General features: G+C 42.9%; 1 protein-coding gene across 2 annotated transcripts in view; it reads left to right on the top strand.

Annotated features, from left to right (window-relative positions):
- Positions 1 to 19762, top strand: part of COP1 (COP1 E3 ubiquitin ligase) — a 125813-nt gene that overhangs the window by 86423 nt on the left and 19628 nt on the right. For both annotated transcript variants that reach the window (XM_066555405.1, XM_066555404.1), the window contains exons 16-18: positions 2766 to 2883; positions 7219 to 7343; positions 8459 to 8619. In XM_066555405.1, coding sequence (XP_066411502.1) covers positions 2766 to 2883; positions 7219 to 7343; positions 8459 to 8619 — 404 coding nt within the window. The remainder of the gene's footprint in view (positions 1 to 2765; positions 2884 to 7218; positions 7344 to 8458; positions 8620 to 19762) is intronic.

Raw genomic sequence — 19762 nt, 5'->3', positions numbered from 1 at the left:
CCTGTTGCAATATCATGTTGCTCTACAGCTAATTAAAATTCCCAAATGGTAGGAGCACACTGGGATTTTGGTTGTTTGGAGGCTTAGTATTTCAGAGGTGAAAGACACAGGAGCTGTTTGCAAGACTGCTTGGGGCACAGCATCTTCAGTGCTGATAGTAAGGGGTGTAACAGCTGCTGGGTTTCAACATAAGAGTAATTTGGCAGTGTAGGTGGTGGAGAAAACTTGGTGCAGCTGCTTGGAGCATCTGCTTTTACATCTTGAGGAGGGAGAGCCAGAAATCCTTACCCAGAGAGACCTCTGAGCTGGTTATCTGCAGAGAATAGTGCTGGAAGCAGTGGGAAGGGAAGGTGATTTGCCTGCCCACCTTATTTTATTGAAGGTGTTTCTGACAGTCCCCACCCCATGGCCCCCAGTTGGCCCCTTAATCTGGGGGAGGAGCTCTCCTTGCTGGTCTGGTGATTGATGTAAAACTGGTTATCTCTCAAACCACATGGGTTTTTGGGACAGCAGGTCTCTCACTTGTGCAGAGGACAAGAGTCAGCTTTGAAATGCTGTGCAAATATAAAAATAGCTGTAGCTGTTGGTTTTTAATTCATTTCTATGTAGTTTTTGTGATCAGCTTCCACCACTGGGATATTATTTCAGTGGGAGGAGGGTGAGAGCAGATTTCAGCTGATGTCTGGCTGAAAGTTGCTCAGTGAGAGAGATGTCCAGCTTGGTTTCCATGAGTGTGGCCTTCCTTGGCCTTCCCTCCCTGTGCTTCCAGAATAGCAAGGGGTAATTAAATGAAATTCAACATTAAAGGCTGAAAGTTGGGAAGGAAGAAGCTTATTAACCTTGTTGAGCTGGAAGGAGCACTGTGGGGTTGTTTGGGGCTTGGGTCTCATGAGGTTTTCTCTTCTTGTTTTTCTGGTTTCTTGGGAATTGACATTTGGCTGTGTAGAAAAGCAAACGTATCACTAATTCTGCTGTGATCCCTTTCATATGGCTGTGGCACTGGGGCACATCTGTGAATTAAATCTTAAAATGAACTGGAATTTAGTCTGTTCCCTCATTAGCAGAAATGCTAATTCTTTCTTGATTGGTAATAAAGTCAGAGGAGAGAAGCAAAAAGCAAAGGTAGGAAGGTTATCCGTCCAGAAGCAAGCATGACAAATTTAATCCTGTTTTTCCACAATCCAGTTCAAGTAGCAGACTGAGTTTTTACCCTTGAGTTCTTCAACAGTTTTCAAAGAGGGGACAGCTTGAGGAAGGAAAAAGAGGCTGGGATTTGGAAATGGCAATTGGAATGGCTGGGCAGGGAGCTAAGAAGGCAGGCAGAAGAGGTGAGAGTCCTTTTAGCTGCTGCCTTGAACAGGGTCATGGGGTTTGCAGGAGGACACAGGTACAGGCACACACATGTGAATGCACCTTTTTCCCTTCCTGACCCTTTGAAAGGGAGCGTGGACCCTTGTAGAATGAATTTTGGGGCTCTTTTAGGAACTATCTTTTGCTGTAGCACAGACTGTTTATCCTAGACAGGGCTTGAAGTGAGATGTGCAAACTGCAGGCAGGATTTTTGTTGTGATCATTCCAGGTCCTGTGCATCCTTCCCAACTGATTAAATGTGGGGGTGTTTGGTCCCTCCCCAGGATGAGGGAAGAGATGAGAATCTTGACTCTATGTTTCAGAAGGCTGATTTATTATTTTATGAAATTATATTAGATGAAATTATACGATGTTATATGATATGGAATATGGTATTATAGTATAGTATATTTTGGTATATTACAGTATATATGAAATTATATTATATGAAATTATATGAAAATTATATACTAAAACTATACTAAAAAAATAGAAGAAAGAATTTCATCAGAAGTCTAGAAAAGAATGAATAATAAAATCTTGTGACAGACTCATCAAGTCCAACACAGCTGGCTGTCATTGGCCATTAATTAAAAACAATTAACATGTCTCAGAATCTCTGCTGGACAGAGTGACTCTGAGATATGTACAAGTCTCTTTTCCCAGCCCAGCAGTCGAAGAAGGAGTCAGAACTCTTCTGTTCTTGTTCTCAAGGTTGTTTATTGTTTCTTAACTATAACATTCTTTCTCCAACCTGCCGAGGTCTGTCTGGCAGGTTGGGTTGAGGCACAGTGCCCACCTTCAGAGGTGGTGTTGTCTTTTTATACTAAAAACTATGTGTATGCTATTTACAATAACTTCCCAATACCTATCACCTATGTTAGACAGAGAGTTTCTACTCTAAACCAATCTGAAAGTGCCAACATCACCCAGAAGATGGAGGCCAAGAAGAAGAAGAAGGAGAAAGACAGAACATGCCCAGATTCCTTCATCTTGCCTCCTGAACCACCATTCTAAAAACCCCAAAAAATCTATTTTTCACCCTCTGATAAATTCACTATCATTCCGCTTAAACTCTTTTGACTTGTAATTCTTCATCTAAGGTTGGTAATTGTTTTTTCCAAGGGCTAAATCAAAGGCACAGGGGTCTTGGGCTCTGTGCCAAGGTCTCTGAGCCCCCTGGGCTGGGGCTCGAGCCTTCCAGGGCAGCCAAGGAATTTCCTGGGTTCTGACACACATGCAACCAAAGATGTACCTGTTAGTAAACCATCTCCAGACCACATTCCACAGCCATCAGATGATTATTGTTTACATTTCTTTCTGAGACCTCTCAGGAGAAAAATCCTCCTAGAGAAAGGATTTTCATAAAAAATGTCAGTGACAAAGTGTAAATTCCTTTTCTTCCTGGCGTGCAGATCACTGTGTTCACTACTACGACCTCCGCAACACTAAGCAGCCCATCATGGTGTTCAAGGGGCACCGCAAGGCCGTCTCCTATGCAAAGTTCGTCAGCGGCGAAGAAATCGTCTCTGCGTAAGTGTTGCCTCTTATGTGTGGTATCCCCACGCCCTCTGAACAGTGAGGAGCTGTGAGACAAGCAGAGGAGAAGGAAAACACAGTTGTTATCTGGCTTGCTGTGCCTGTGTTGTGCCAAAGTAGAATGCAAGATGGAGATTGTTTACCCAATGTGAGGATGTTTTGTTCCCTTGGCCTATCAGGGCCAACGTCTGTGTGTGTCTGTGTGTGTCGGACTGTCACGGGAGAGAGAATCAGAGATGAGTGCAGTTCTGAGCAAGAGTGCATGGCACATTCAGTTTAGATACAATGTACATAGTATAGTACAATAAAGTAATTCATTAGCCTTCACATAAGCTGGAGTCCTCATCATCATTCTCTCTCCCCTTCCTCGGGGATGCCTTGCATGGATACTTTTGTAGGCTAAAAACTGTGCAGCCCTTGCTTCTCTGTGCTCTTCAGAACTGCTGAGCAAGTTCACCTGTGTGGGTGGCTGCTCCCACAGGCTGCTGTGCTTTTGGGAGGCAGATCGTTGCTTTTCTCCAAGTCAAAAATAGAAATTCATTCGTGGTGTCACTTGGCTCTGCTCTGTCTTGTGGAGCTAAAATGCTTAAGAGGAATATGAAGACAACTAGATGTGGCTCCTGTGCCCAAGTGCTTACTTTGGGAAGCTGCAGGTGGACTTTGTGGGCAGACTGAGTTTTTGCCCTTGAGTTCTTCAACGGTTTTCAAAGAGGGGACAGCTTGAGGAAGGAAAAGAAGGAGGCTGGGAGCTGGCAATTGCAGTGGCAGGGCAGGGAACTGAGAAAGCAGGCAGTGTGTGTGCACTGAGGATGCTCCTGACCAGAGCTTTGTGATAGAGAAAGCTTCTGGCAGAGCCCTGGGGATAATAATCTGCAGTAGAACACAACTGATGAGTGACAGAGGAGATCAAATAGTACTGCTATGTATATGGTCTGAAGAGGAGGTTTAGCCACAGCCTGAAAGCAGCTCAAGTAGGACTGACTGTTTGATCTGTTCTCTGGTAATTTATTATCTGCTCTGTGAAGGCCCTTTTTGGGCTTATATTTGGGTAAGGAAGGGGACAAAGAGAAGCTGTGTTTTGTGACTTTAATAGCATGCAGCTCTTCAGCCAGGGCAGACCATAAGATCTGCTATGGAGGCCCTGAGGAGCAATATTCTCCAGCTTCTGTTCAGTTGCATGGCCAGATGTGTCTGCCCCAAAGCCAGATGTGGCTGCCTCTCTTCTGGATAGGATTTCAGTCATATGGGAATGAATGTGTCAGGTCACCTAGGGAAAATTGGCAGTGGCTGGCTACAAGCCTCTTCAGTAAAGCAGAGATGAACCCCTCTTACCTGATGGGGAGGGTGAGGGGCTGCAGGGGAATCCTGGATCTCAACACATTCATGTCTAACACAGGGATGGATCACAGGGGCAGATCTAGCTGCCTTGTGCTGAGCCAGTGGTTATCCAGCTTGGTTCTGTCCCATGTTTTTGCCCAGTGAAACACAGCATTTTAAGGTGTTTTCAGGCTGCAAGGGAGTTACTGTGAGCTGAGCTGCATGATGGAGGATTCCCTGGTGGCTTCTGGTACTGTTTATATTTAATCAGCTTCTCTCTTCTTACTTCTATTAACATTATAACTCTATATAAGGCTGCAAATTCATATCTGGAACACAGAGAAAATTAAATTTAATGCTTTGAACCAAATCTCTGTTAGACAAAATGTTTAATAGAAACAGGAGGAGGCTGAGAATGTTTTACAGCCATAATCAAGTGGAGCATCATTTATGGGATGTTTTAGGACAGAATGGCCCTGTTCTGCTTGGACCAGCATTCAGAGAAAGCATCTCCCAAAGTTCTGAGAGGAGTTATTGATTGAGCTGTTAGAGCTGTCAGACTTGGACAGGCAGCAGCAGGGTGAGGGGACTGACTGAAGGGTCCACCTGCCTTCTGGTGTGTGAACAGGGAGAAATGTCAGAGCAGATTATTTTTCCTTTTGCAAACTGAGTAGAGGCAACAGCAGTGTAGTGATTCTCAAAAATCAAGCACTGATTTAAGAAAAAATATATATGTATATTCAGATTCTCTAAATTTCTAGCTGAAGCTGTTTTATGGATTGCATTGATTTTCTTTGCCTTGTAGAGATAGGTTTTGACCTCAGGGGTGTTCAGAACTGCCTGGTATTTAGCACACTACATTGATTACAGTGCTGATTTACAGAGGGACAGATTTAACAGAGCAGCACATCCAAGATGTTTTTTGGAGAGGATATGAAACCAGAAGAGCAGTGTAACACCACCAGGATCAATGGCCTTTGTCTCTCATTGCAGTTCAAGGGTGACTAGCTTTCTACTTTCATGGCATGCTTATCCTAAACAATATAAACATGGCTAGAGCTTGATGGGAATTCATAAACAGTTAAAACTTCCCATTAGTAATATCCTTAAATGTTATTATTTTAATGAAGACACCTAGTAGGTATGCCAGTAAAATATAGAGATTAAGTGCCTGTGTGTCTGAGGTCTTCTTGATGGGAAGCAAAAAGCAGCAGCTGTCACAGGAATCTGACAGCTTGTGGACCAGGGATTAGTCTTTTGCTGGTTTTTTCCTTCCTGCAGAAAAGTTTAGTGTCCAGGCAACTCTGAAGCTTTTAAAAGCAGCATTTTAAAAATACACCTGTCCTAATAACATAGGAAGCACCTGCCTGTATTTGTGGGCCAAAAAAAGAAAAGCAGGAGCATACCCACTTCTTGCTTCTGTGAGTTGTTCCTCTGAGAGTAAGGACAAGGGAAGGGAGAATGAGCAGCAGTACAGGGCAGGCACAGATGTGGAACAAGCACCAGGCAGAGAAGCTGAATGCTCTGTTTTGGGCCTCCTGTCTCACATCCTGGGGTTAGGAATGCACTCCTGCTTAAGTCACAGTGCTACAGATAAAATTCATTCTTCCTTTCTGATCTGACCTCATACTAACTAATAATACTGCCTAACAAATCTTGCTGCAGCTCCCTTATCGCTCCTTTGTCATTCCAGCTGTCATTGAGGACTGAGATAAGCTTTTTTGCAGGATAGCACAAGGTGCATCTCTCCTCTTTTGTGCTATATTTTTAGGTAAATGGGACGTTGGTGCAGGGCTCATGTCTTACGTCATTGGTAATATTTGACGGATGTTGTGTGATTGGAGTTTTTTTCCTTTCTCTAAATATTCAGGGAGCAGCAAGGTTGGTGACATGACCTGTGGGGAGGAGCATGGCCTGCTTCCCCTCCCTCCCATCCAGGAGGCTGACAGGTCCTGCTCCCAATCTCTTTCAAATTTGGGGATCAGAACAGCACTATCCCTTTCTTTAAAATGGCTTCGTGGGGCTTCAGTTCCACCTTATCACCATTTGTTCCCCAGCTGTGTATCTCAGTGAGTGCCAGAACACCAGAGCCATGTAAGCTGTGATTGCTGGGAAATAATGCCTGTGTAGTGAGAGATTATCTTCATGTCTCTTCAGCTTTGGGGGAAGAAGTTAATCCTGTATCTCCTGGAAATGTGGGATCTTCCTATTTGAGATCTGCCAGGCAGCAGATTAGTAACCCTAAAGGCAGAATGTTTTCTCACAGTAAACAGAAAAACGTTTTGAAGGCAGGTATATTTGCATTTTGGGGAATCATGGGAAACAATGATTGTGATTCAATCCAAACATGTTTTCTATATTTTGAATAGTAATATTTAACTTTCCCTGAGAAGGTGAAAAAGGTAGAAGCTTGAGTTCTGTAACCATGCAGTCTTGATTACACATGAGAAAAACAGATTTAATTTTAACAGCAACTCTGAGCCCCCACGGGTTTTTCTGTGCTGCTGTTTGGTATTGGGCAGGAGGAGGAGGAGAATGTGCTTCAGGGCACCTGGGGAGTGATGAGACTGCTTCCTACCCAAGCCCTGGAAAGACATGAATGAGAGTTGCAGCTGGCACGGAGAAGGGAACAGATTTTATCCGTGCTGTAAAGGTTTAAAATATAAATAACTTTGGTGTGTCTTGGATCTGTGAGGATGTGGAGGAGGCAGTGATAGCCCAGAGGCCGTGCAGTTCAGTGGAGGGCTCTGCAATTGATAGGAGAAAGGAAGAGTAATACTTCAGGGAAGTTTTTATTCAAACGTGTAATGTGTTTTGACAGGCTTTTAAAATAAGGTGATATCTTTCTGAGCTCAAGCTGAGCTGCAGATGATTGAAAGTGGGATAAATCTCCTGTTGTGCACTAAGGCTTCCTACATTTACATTGTCATTGGAGCGATGAGGAGCAGGGTGGCCAGGGAGGAAGGAGTTCCTGCCATAGGGCAGCAGGGTAAATTTAAGTGTTGTTTTCAGGTCAACAGACAGTCAGCTGAAGCTGTGGAATGTAGGGAAGCCTCACTGCCTGCGCTCCTTCAAGGGTCACATCAACGAGAAGAACTTTGTGGGGCTGGCATCCAACGGAGACTACATTGCCTGTGGTGAGTAGAGCAGCCACCCTGGTGTGCTAACAGGGTTCCTCTGAGCGGGGGCCTCACCAGTAGCAAAGCACACCATCACTTGTGCTATTTTTCTGAATTTCCACACTCCTTCCCCTCCCAGGGAATGGCATTGGCAGTCTTGACCTAAGGGGCTCTCTAGATGGTTTTCTTCTGTTGCAGATGAGTTGTTTGTGCCATGATGATTCAGGCTTGCTGTCATCAAAATGAGCTACTAATGTCAGTGCTGCTGATATAATTTATGTATTTCAAGATCAACAATTGGCACATCTTTATGCACCACCAGTAGCCTGGGCCACGTGAGGATCCAGTAGTTGTCACTTAGTATGGCATTCTGCTTGGTGAAGTGAATAGTGCCCACATTGCAAACAGCTCCTTAGAAGACTGAATCATTAGTTACCCCTTTGGCTGTTCTGTCCTTTCACTGCTTAAAAATCTGTAAAGCTCTGTAAATCCACAGCTCTTGCTGGGAAGGCAGTGACAGGCTGATAGCTGTGGGATGAGCAGGACAGCTGTGCCAGCACTGAAGGGAGGACCTTAGCTTCTGTGTTCTCTGATTGCTGTGCAGCTTGCAAGGCAGAATTTGGGATGGATTTCTAAATAAAGCCTGTACAGTCTGGTCTCACTTGCTTAAGCCTCCACAGACCAAGTTGTCATACTTGATTATGGCAGGCAAAATTTTGATAGTGCTACCTGCCTTTGAGCTGTGGCTCTGAGCAAGCTGGATGTAGCAGTGATTGGTGTGATGGTGCAGATGCTCTGCCCAAAATGCTTTGCCTTGAGGAGTTTGTGGAGGGTTCTTGGAATCCTGTGTGTTTTGCAGGTATGCTGCAATTGTCTTGTAATAAAACCATATCCTATTATTAAGTGTGATGGAAGTTTGCTGTGGAGCACTTCCAGCTGCCAGGGCACCATGACCACGATGATAACTACAAGGAAATGTCTGGGCTTGTTTTAAACAATGAAAGAGCTAAGAACCCTCATTTCTGCTTATTTTAAGCAATGAAACAGCTTCAAACCTCTTAAGAGCTAAGAACCCTTATTTCTGCTTGTCTTTACAAAACCTGATCTTGTATACTTGTATTTTTTATTTCTAGGAAGTGAAAATAATTCCCTTTACTTATACTATAAGGGCCTCTCAAAGACACTGCTGACATTCAAGTTTGATACAGTCAAAAGTGTCCTGGACAAGGACCGGAAAGAAGATGACACAAACGAGTTTGTGAGCGCCGTGTGCTGGAGGGCACTTCCAGATGGGGTAAGCTTTCTGCTTGGGTGCAGAAGGAATGCCTCCTGCTTTCTCACAAAATGGCCTTGCTGAGGGTTTGACTGTGCTTGGTATTTTTCTATTCATGGGAAAAGTAAGGGTACTTGCAGGTCATTGTGAGAACTTGATGATTTGCAGGGTAACTGAAATGCTGGGGGAGAAGAGACTGCTGTGATTTTAACTCTTCCACCTGGGTGTTTGAATTCCTCTTTATAGTATCTGAAATCCCAAAAGCAGCATTGTATTTCTGGCATTTAATGGTTTTTGTGGGTGCATTAATGGGGTTTTTGTTGCAGATACTCATTGTGAAGCCTTGCCTCAGTGTTCCTATGTCTGTCTGGGTTTGCTCATTGGAACACAGCCTTTGTGTTTAGATGAGTAGATATGTAAAGTGCCTGTTCCAGTGGCACTGAATTCACATCCCTAGCATGTGTACTAATGTGGCAGGCAGACCTGATGCAGCTTTTGTGAGTGTGGCCTTTCAGAATGCTGCTTTTGAATCCAGGGTGCTCTTGAAAAGCTTGCATTAAAAATATGGAGCAAGTAACCCTTGTATGTACAAGGTTTGCAGATCAGATACTTAAAAGAGGCCTGTTGGGAGGGGGCAAAATGGAGTTGATCTTAAATGCAGTCTTCCAAGTAGATGAAGTGAAATGTTGCATAATTGCTGTCCTGAGATGTCCTATTCTCAAAGACAATGTCTACCAATCTGCTTTCTGCATGTGTAGACACTACCCCAACAACTGTGACCTAAAGTCACTTCAGATGAACACTTCTGAGTCAAAATCGAAATAAAACTATGTCTGGAACTGCTCTTTGTGCTTAAAAGTAAGAAGTAGGCTGCTGTGGTTTGAATAGGGGACATTAGAATCAGTGATGTAGGATCACCAGCTTCTTTCTGGCTGGGGATTTTGTAGGGTTTGGTATACACACATCTCAGGTGAAGAGTGGCTGTTGTAAGTTTGGTTATTTGTCTTTCTGCTGGATAAAAACATGCTGTGGGAACCAGAGTGTCCAGAAATGCCCTTCTTTGAGCTGCCTTCACTGCAGTGCTTGGATTGTCTTGCCCACTGCTTTTCTGGGTGTCTCTTCTACAGGCAAAAGCAGAGTGTCTCACCCCTGGGCTTATGTCTGTTGCTGTCCACTCCTCAGCAGTTTTTCCTCTGATAAATGTGCTCTGATAGACCTTCTGCTTAAGTGGCTGAGAAACTTCTAAGCTGTCACCAAGGGCTGTGAAACAATTCTTCATAATCAGGATGAAAAATACCATACAAAAATGTAATAGTTAAATCAGGCCCGTCAAGATCACACCAAATAATGTTCAGGCTTCACTCCATTAAGCACCATTCAGAATCCATTGCTGTTCTGGTCTTTTTTCTTTTCTCTAGCGTGTGTCTGCTTTTCCCTGGGCTGCTTCTAAATGAGCCTGTTTCTCCTGTGGCAGCCACACTACCTGGCTCTAGCTTGGAAAGAGAGCAGCAAAAAGCTGCCTGCAGGTGGTTTTTGCCTCTGCCTGTGGTACATATCAAGCAAACAGCCTCACTTGCTTCTGCCAAGAGGCCTCAGTGTTTACTTGCACCATATCTTCTCACTGATCCAGCTGCACATTCCTCTTCTCTTCTACTGCTGCAGCAATCCTCTCTGACCTAATTGAGGCTTTGCTCATGTTCTTAGGAAATTAAATTACTGCACAGCCAAAGTTCACTTATGTCCACAAAGTCTTACTCAAATGATGAAACTCTCCAATTCTTCATTTTGATAATGTTTCTTCAATTTGCCATGATTTTTTTTAATGAGCTTTGCATATACAGGCTTCCCTAAAAGCTGATTTTTTTTTTCCTGATACTGGGCTGAAGCAGACAAGGCCTGTGCCTCAAAGTCCTGTCAACATCTGCAGGATTTGGGGAACCCATAGCCTATTTCCAGCTTAATTACAATTTTGATCCTGGGTGAGCCACTCTGCCTTATTACAAGAGTTAGCACACATACCTCTCAGTGCTGGCTGTGATCCCACCTGCTCTGCTGCAGGACTGTGTGTGTGGAAGCAGCTCCAGGCCAGCAGCCATGCAGAGCCCCAGCACAGGCTGGGAAAGCTGCCCCAGATCCACAGGCAGCACAGGAAGCAAGTTTTACAGTGCTGTGGGCACACTCTTCTCCATTTCTTGCTGGCCTGGGTGAAAGCATCTTGTTCATCTCCATGCTGTGGTCACAGGGCAGCATCTTCAGTTTGTTCCTGCGGGGTGGGAGATGCCAGCACAGCCTCTCCCCAGGGCTCCCCAGTGCAGCTGACTCTCAGCTTCCATCCAGTGTTGCTGTCAAGGATTGTTCTTTAATTAACCTTTTGAGATGAGATGAGTAAGTTTCAGATCTGTCAGTTATCTTGGGAAGCATGAGTACATGTACTCCTTCACTTCATGCACTTTAGTGCAAAATCTCAGATCCTAATTAAAACTTAACTAAAACTTTCAGATTAAATGTCATTGATTCTTTCTTTAAATCTATTTTTATGTAATTCAGACTTTTACTTCCTCCTGAGCCTAAGTCAAGCTGTGCTAGTGGCCCTTGCCAGAACCCATCTTTTTATTCTTTTCCCTTCTGCATTGATTTTTCTTTACTTACAAAGATGCAGAGGCCTTTTTTATTGGAGCTGTCACCTTTCTCACTCAAAGGTCCAGCAGCACCTTCTTTTCACCTGTATCAAAGCTATAACAAGGAAGAGAAATTATTCTCTCTGAGTGCTTATTAGCATCTTGCACCAGGTTTACTCACTCTTCAGTTTTATAAAAGTGTTTAGAAATAAGCACTAGCTTGTAGGCTACTTGTTCTGTTAGACTCTTTGGAAAAAAACAGGCAAATGAAAAGCCTCCCAGCAGGCTGACCATGAAGCAAACCTGATTCTTGCAGTGCTGTGTTTTGGACAAAGGCAAGTAGGCTATTGGATATTTTTAAAATAGCACCTACTTATTGTTTGTGGGGAAAAACATTTCTCCCTTCTTGTTTTATGCTAAAAGTTGATCAATATTTGAAAGAAGAGAAAGCTTCAGGATTCTTTTGGCTAAGTGACTTAATAAGCATGATTTAGACATGGAGATGCTTTTCAGAACATTCCTTGGACTAAATCTTTTAATTTCCCAAGTGCAGGATTTTATAATATACCCATGCTGTCCATTTTAACCAGCTTGATTTGAATCAAGAATCTGATCTTGAGATTGAAAACAACAGTCTTCTGTTTTAGTAGCATGTAAACAGGGGATGCTCTTGAATACAGGGAGACTCTTGCATAGGAAAAGGAAATTATAGTAGTGGTGGTAGCTCAGTGCATTGAAGTGGGTAGAGATGTCATCTCTCTTAGAAGGGTCACTGCAATTACATCTGGGTGTGTGGATCATAGCTGGAGGAGATTGGTTTGTGCTTTTCTTTCCCTTGTGTGTCCTACAGGATGTTTTCTCCTTCCCTAAAGGGGACAGTGGTTGTTTACACCCTCTTGTAGAGTTTATGTACCTCAAACATGCTGTGTTAAATGACTGCACCTAAAGTAGCCCTTTTCCCAGGCATGGTTAGTGTTTCTCAGAAAGCAGCTGTTGAAAGAGAAGCCAAGGCTGAACCTGCTCCCAGGACAGCAAAAAGGTATTACAGTGAACACAGAAGCAATTTGATTATGTAGATTAAGCATGGCTCAATCTATCATAATCACTGTAAAGAAGCCATTTAATTTTGTACCTGTTTGCACAAGTATTCATTACTGCTGATAAGCAGGTTACCAGGGAAGGATTTCACAAGCAGAAATGTCAAGGCTTTGATAGCAGTGAGGAGATGCAGATAAGAACAGGAGAAAGCCATGCAAATTAGCTTAGGTAAAGCATTATGTACATTTTTTTCTTTTGGAGGAGTAAGGAAGGGGAATCCATTAAGAAGAGTGCTGCTGTCTTTAACCAGAGATGGGTGGGTGGTGGGATGTACTGGATGGGTGAATTCTCCTAGGAGGAAGGAAAGCATCTCTTCCACCTGAGTAGAAACCCATGTATGTGTTTTCTCACTTCATCACTCCTCAAAAGTAATTTTAAATTTATGGGGGTCTCAAAACAGTCATCTAACCATGGGTAAGAGAATGCAGCTCTGGAACTCCAGGCTTCAGGTTGGCTTTGGGCATTGCCCTGTGGTGGAAGTGTATTCATAATTAGCCTTGCACATCTAAACTTCTCTTTGTTAATCTAAGAGGATGAAATATTCCCTTAAAATAGGTTTTTGGTGCACCTTTTCAGAAAACAAGCTTTTCTTCTGTTTAGTTTTCCTTTCTTCTGAACATCCAGCTTTGTTTCTTAATGATGTCTGGCTTGGATTCTTTAAATAGAAACCTGTAATTGTAGCACTGTAAGTTAGTCACTTAATAGGGCTGCAGTCTTGTTCACTGATGAAAAGTAGCCATCCTTTGTTTCCCAGTAGTCTTATAAATGGTACACAGTGTACACAGGAGCTAGTCAGGAGCTCTTATAATTTACAATCAGCAAATTGGCTCCCTTCACAGGAATTAATTTAGCCAATACAAATTATTTCAGGAAATGATTCATTGCCACTTTAAAGCGCTAATTAATTTGGGTGACTTATGAACATTAAAAATGAAATCTCCTTTGTCATTCCCAAGTAACTGAATGGTAATTCAGTGCCATTCTTAAGTAACTTGTATCAGCTGTAACTATGCCTCTTATAGCTTGAAGTACAAATTCCAACAGGATTTTGGGGGGAAAACAAAAGCACTTGAAACTTCATTGTCTCTCTTTGCTGCTGAAATTTTAAAATCTCAAAATTGGTGAGAATTTTGACTTGCAGCTTCAGCTCAGTGGTGTTTTAATTTCACAGCATCCTCAGCTTACCTGTTCAGATGTTAGGAAATACTTAGGTAGAACCCAAAAGCTTAGGAGATCAATGCCTGCCTGGAGTGATCAGACCCCAGCTGTGCCACAGGTCACAGCATGAGTAGCTCCAGCTGTGGTATTTTCTGGAAGGACATCCGCTGGTTTCTGACTCCTCCTTTCTTCCCTAGACCAGCACTGGCCTGTAGCATTTGTGTGCAGCATCTCCCAAGCTAGAATCCTTGCAGATTCTCCTCCAGTGCAATCCCACACCACTTCTTCATGCTGGAAACACAGAGGTCTTCATCTTCATTCTTGTGCTTGCAATGCACAGCAGTTTATGGAAGGCTGAGAAGGATCAGCTTCTTAAAAAGCAAGTTGTGGCTTTGATCAGGTTTATTCTACTGGTTTTTTCCTTCCTCACCTGAAAATCTTCAAAGGTCTCTCTCCCTCCTTGGAAAGCTGTCTAATCCCCATAGCCTGCATGCTGCAATGCTCACAGCTGTCTGTGTGATGGCTTCCCACTCCTCTTGACATGCCCTCTGCTCTGGCCATTGGCAATGCTTTAAACACGGTTTTCTTTGACTTCTATTTTGCCCTTTCCTTAGGTAGTAAATGTATTTTATTTTTCTTCCATCCTCCCTTTTTCATGTCTACTGCTCCCTTACTTTCATTTGAAAATCTAAAATTTTCTTGAAAAACACATGGGACCCAGAACATCAGAAGATGTGTCATGCTTGATTTTTCCCCCCTCAGATTTTAGCATATTAGTTATGTGTACTAACACACACTGTATATATTGGTTTATGTGCTGCTTGAAAACTGTTTTCTTGTGCAGAATAATTTCTACTTGCAGATAAAAGGTGTCACAAGCTATATATGATCCTTTGCTCTGAACATGCTCATATCCTTTCATATCCATAGATCTTCAAATGCTCTAGTTTGGGCTCTATTTTTTCTGTGGCTAAGGAGAATTAATTAAAAAATACTTAGGTGGCTGGCAATATTTTATTCCCTGTGAATTTCAAAAACTTGTGTCCAAGTGTGGAGAAATTTGTGGGGGGGAAAAAATCTTATTTTATTATTAACAGTTCATGCACTGTATTGACATCTCAGTCTGTTGACACTCCAATCCATATGAAAGACCATCTTGATGATGTGATTTTGCAAATGACCAGCTTCATGAGGAAGTGCTTAATTTTGAGTGTTCTGTAGAAGAAGAAAAATACTGGTAAATTTTCTTCCCTTCCTGTCTTCTTCCTGCTTGCAGGATACCCTCTGAGCTTCCTCCCAGTGAGGACATGACCACAGTGAAGGGAGCCAGGAGATGCCCTGAGAACCCAGCCTCTGTCCACTGTGCTCCTCCTGCCTAGTGTGTTTGGGGCCAAACAAGTGTATTGCACCATTTCTGTTGCTGTTTCAGGCTCAAGGTGGCACACCAGGAGCTGTGCTAACTCTTCCTGTCCTAGGAGCAGAGCAGCTGCCTGTGCCACTGCTGAGGACAGGGGCTCAGTCTGGCACTTCTGTTCATCTCTCAAGTTCAGGTCCCCTGTGGTACTGCAGCGCTCTGATATCATTGTAGCTTCTATTTTAAGAATAGCTTCTTCAAGAAATGTAGGTGGCTCAGGTTTTTCTTCTTTGTTGGTTTTAGCTTTGCAAACTCAGTTTCTCTCCTTCTGCAAGGTGAGGCTTTTTTTTTTTTTCTTGCATAATCACAGAAAATTGCCACAGGGTCAATGTTGTCTTGAAATGAAGGCAGATGAAAGTCCATATTTCTTGAATGAAGACAGTATTTACTCTTTCAGACTTTTACAGATGATATTTGCTCACTAGTGCATCTCTTCTAATGCCAAGAGGAGTAGAGGATGTGCTGTAGATAGATCTGAGGTCCTTCTTACTGGAGTCACCTTTCCTAGACTGAGTGAATGACTGAGTGGCCAGCATCACTGAGTGCTGTTGACATTACCATTCCAGTAGCTGATCCCAATGGTACAGCTGTAGAGATAATGGATTGCAAATCATTGCTGGTGCAAGCAGAGGTGTGAGCAGGCTCTTGCTGTTTCCCAAGCCTAAAAAAATGAGAGCATCCCAATGCAATTGCAAATCATATTGCTGTGTTACACATGGTGAGCTGGGGATGCAAAGAAATCTCTCTGTAGCTGTTGTTAAACATGTAAGTGGATGTTTTTCTCCTATGGGCACTTAACTGCTTTAGAAACTATCAGTTCTTTATTCAAGTATCAGTTTTATAACAGATGAACCAAAGTCAGGAATTCACATGGAACCTAGACTTGGTTCCCAGCTCCATCCTCAGCTTGCTACTGAGCCATAATGTTGCTAGGTGCAGCAGTGTGCATCATGTGGTACTTACATAAGCTATGTTCCAAACAGCACAACTTCAAAGAGAATTATTTGTCTTACTTATACTGGGGTGGAGAGGAAAAAAAGTGCAGGTTCATATTCAGGAAGCACTTACTTTTAGAATTAAATGATTGGACAGCTGTATTTCCTTTCCAACTAGTCTCAACAGTTGGGCCCCTGATATGACCCTACTGGGCTGTAAAGCCACTGATAAAATAACTGATTAGGCTGTTGTAAGGTTTGAGGGGGGGCTTCAAATGATGCCTGGAAGGATATTTATCATTAAGTGTACACTTCTCTCTTAGCATGCCTTATCTTAGCATTGTGCCTTTGTCTTGGGGCATTTCAGCTGCTGTGGGAATTACAGGTGGCAGGTGTTCTGGCTCTGCTCTCCTACACCTCTCAGCCTTTGGGGAGGAAGGCTCATTCCTAGTATTTTTGGGGGGCCTTATAATCTCAGACTCATGGAGTAGTTTGGCTTGGAAGGCACATTTAGAGACCATCTAGTCCAACTCCCTGCAGTAAACCTGTGCCCCTTTGCTCAAAGTCCCATCCACCCAGGCCTTGAACACTCCCAGGGATGGGGCTTCCACCACATCCCTGGACACCCTCATTATAAAGAAACTTCTTCATTACATCTGTTCTAAATTAACCCTCTTTCAATTTAAAACCATTTGCCCTTGTCCTGTTGCAACAGACCCTACTAAAAGATTTGTCCCCATCTTTCTTATGGGTTCCTTTTGAATACTGGAAGGCTGCAGTAAAGTCTTCCTGGGGCCTTCTCTTCTCCAGACTGACAATCCCCACCTGTCCTCGCAGGAGAAGTGTTCCACCCCTGTAATCAGCTTAGTGGCCTCCTCTGGACCCACTGTATCTAATGTATATTCTGTGTAGTCTCCTGGAGCAGAGCCCCCTGAAAGCAGTAGGTCACAGCAGGATCCTGGCAAGCTCTGTAGGTACTGAGCCAATATTGCCTGATGTCAAGCTCTCACTAAAGCTGGTTTCCTCTGAGTCAGAGTATCTCCTGCATGAGCAGCCTTTGCTTTACTTTGCACTGCTAGGCTCATGCTGGCTGTTTTCTGTGTGAAGTGCCATCTGCTGAAGTCCCTGGCTGGCACAAAGTGCCAGTGAGATGAGGTTGAATGCTGGGAGCTGATATCAGTCGGGCAGTATTTGGTGTGCTGCAGAGCAGATGAAGGGGGCATTAAATACAGGAGCTGCAGGGGTAGAGCTGTGTCCCAGCACTTACTGCTAAAGCAGGACTTTGGTTTCAGAGCAGCAAGAGCAAAGCAAGAATGAGGTAGGGTTTTGCAATGCCATTGGCATTGTAACCACTGCCTTTGAAGCCAGCTTCTGTGCAGATGCAGAATTGCCCCTCAAGGGTGGTGGTCTGCTGTCAGTGCTGTTGGAATTTGGTTTATAACCTCATTCCCTCTAACAAGTGACACTGCTTCAATTAAAGTCAAACCAACTTTGCAATATTATATTTTTCTTTTTTCTTTTCCTGATTCTTCAGTGCTAATATCTATGGCAAGTGCTGCCAGGCCACCACCATTCAGCAGTTACAAATCATGAGCTGCATCAACCTTTTGCTCTAGCACTCCTAATTAAGCAATTTTAATGACAGAATTTAATGTTTTACACAGTCTAAATGAAGTGGAAAAAATATGAACGGATTTTTTTCCTTTCCAGCACAAGATTTTGATCAGATAATTTAACCTCTGGGTGAAATGGAAGTAGGAGCATTTATGCATAGGTGGTTTTCTCTGCAAAAGCTTTGCTTTATGTATATCTGTGCATTAATAGAGTTACTGCTTGGCTTTGGGCATTCATTCTGAAGTTTTTTGTGTGCCCTCTGCCCTTCTGTTGACAGTAACAAAACCCAAAGCCTTTTGCTATTCACTAATTTGTGACCAGCTTAGTGCCAATTGTGTTGCATGTTAATAAAGTGAGAATAAAGGCTTGCAAAAAACAACTGCTCAGACAGGTTTTCGAACAGCAACACAGGTTTGTATCCTTTAAACGTGTTTAAATTTCTTTTGGTGGCGTTCTGCTCTAATTCTAGCTAATACTAGATGAGCTAGGTATGTGCATGGAGTGAAAATGGTCCCTCCTTTAAAGGCAATCTTGTGTCTGAATTGAAACTACCTGATATGTGGTTAGGAGACATAATTATTTTATATAGGTTACACACGGAATTATAATAATCAGTCTTTTCTAAGGAAGAGAAAGCCAGTATGACAGGAGAGTTATGTTTAGTAATGTAATGAGTGCCTTTTTTGACAGAAATGGCACTGTTAAATTTGGGGTTGTGCAGCTGATGGGCGTTCACCCTCGCACGAGGTGTTTTGAATTCTGTGAGGGAAGTGCTGCTTTAAATAATTATGTCTCTTATGGTATTGTATGTCATAATCACTTCCAAAATGCTTATCTAGTTGCTAAAGCTGAAGAGAAGTGAGCTGTTTGGTGCAGTACTGGATTTTTTAGTTTTACTTTAGTATGTCTGAAGTGAATATTAAGTTAAGCGGGGAGGTGTAGCTGGGGCAGCCTGAAGAGCTGCAGATGAGGCAGAGCATTGTTCCCCAAGTATTTATAATAATGAGAGATACTGGAGGGAAGAAAAGTAATATTACATATACTGGGAAGAAAGTTTGGTTCTGATCCATTAAATATATAAATAAAAGTTCCTTTCACCTGTAATCTGCAGATAGCACATAAAGTAACTGCAGTGGGAGCAGGAGAAGCTGTGTCCCTCCTCATGACCCATGCTGGCAGAGTCTCAGCATCACCAGCCAAGAATCCTCATGTTAATCAGGCACACATGATTCTTTCTCCTAGTTTCCAGGTTGATCAATTGAGACCTTGCTGCCTTTTTTTCCTTCCAGGAAAGACCTTCCACAAAGCAGATTGCTCTGGCCAAGTTTCTCCAAAGACTAAGTAACAGCAAGCTGCTCTGGTCTGGAGAGTTTGTGCTTGGGGGAGATCTTGATTTGTTTAGAGTGACATATCCTTGATTAAAATAGGTTAATAGTTCTTTCTGCATGTCTTGCTTCACAACTTGCACATTAGCTCCAGCATTTGAAAAGATAAATTTGGGCCAGCAGGAGTAAAGAAACAGAGAGAAAATTAGTGAAAGTGAAATACAAATGTCCTTATTTAATACAAAAGGATTCAGCTTGCTGTTGGCTTTCTGTTTTCCCAGGTTCACACTTTGCTTGACAAGACAACAGAAGAAATTTAAATTGTTGAGAAATGCATAAAAAAAGAAGTGGTTGTGGGGAAATTGGAAGTAGAACAGGATTTAGCAACTTTGCTTCTGCTGTTATAGCAGGCAGCAGCCAGCTTTGGGAGCTTGGGTGTTTTCTTTGTTTCAAAACTTAAGAATATATATTCTTAGCTTTCCAAAAGTAAACAAAGGCTCAGAAGTTTAAGAAAAATACTGCTTTGGAGATTCCTTTCAGATAAATGTTTGCTGAGTGTACTGTTACAGGTGAAGGGATGCAGTTTGGCCACAGCTCTCCCAGCATATCCTTGAGTGTGAGCTCAGACCCTTTCTGTGCATCCTGGCCACCCTCTGCAGCCACCCCTCCTCTTCCTGTCATAATTCCCTTGGGTTTTCCCTCAACAGCAGAGATGTCTGAGCATGGCAGCAGGGACAAGGACAGTCTTCTCTTAAGCCCACCAGTAAATGTTTGGATTTTGCTATTCATTGTGAACCTGTGAATTATCCATTATGGAGTGGGAGTTAAGAAAACTCTTTATTGTACAGGTTTTTGACGTTTCTGCTGAAGTTTCTGTTCTGAAGTAGGTTTATAATGTGTTTTCAGTCACGCTGAGGCTTCTGTATTGATTTCAGGTAACACATGAATGTGAAATTTGAGCCCAGCTCATCACATATCAAAGTTAATGAAGTAATGAATGTG

This window comes from Molothrus aeneus, chromosome 9, assembly GCF_037042795.1.
Source record: "Molothrus aeneus isolate 106 chromosome 9, BPBGC_Maene_1.0, whole genome shotgun sequence".
NCBI lineage: Eukaryota > Metazoa > Chordata > Aves > Passeriformes > Icteridae > Molothrus > Molothrus aeneus.
This window is presented reverse-complemented; position numbering and strand designations above follow the sequence as displayed.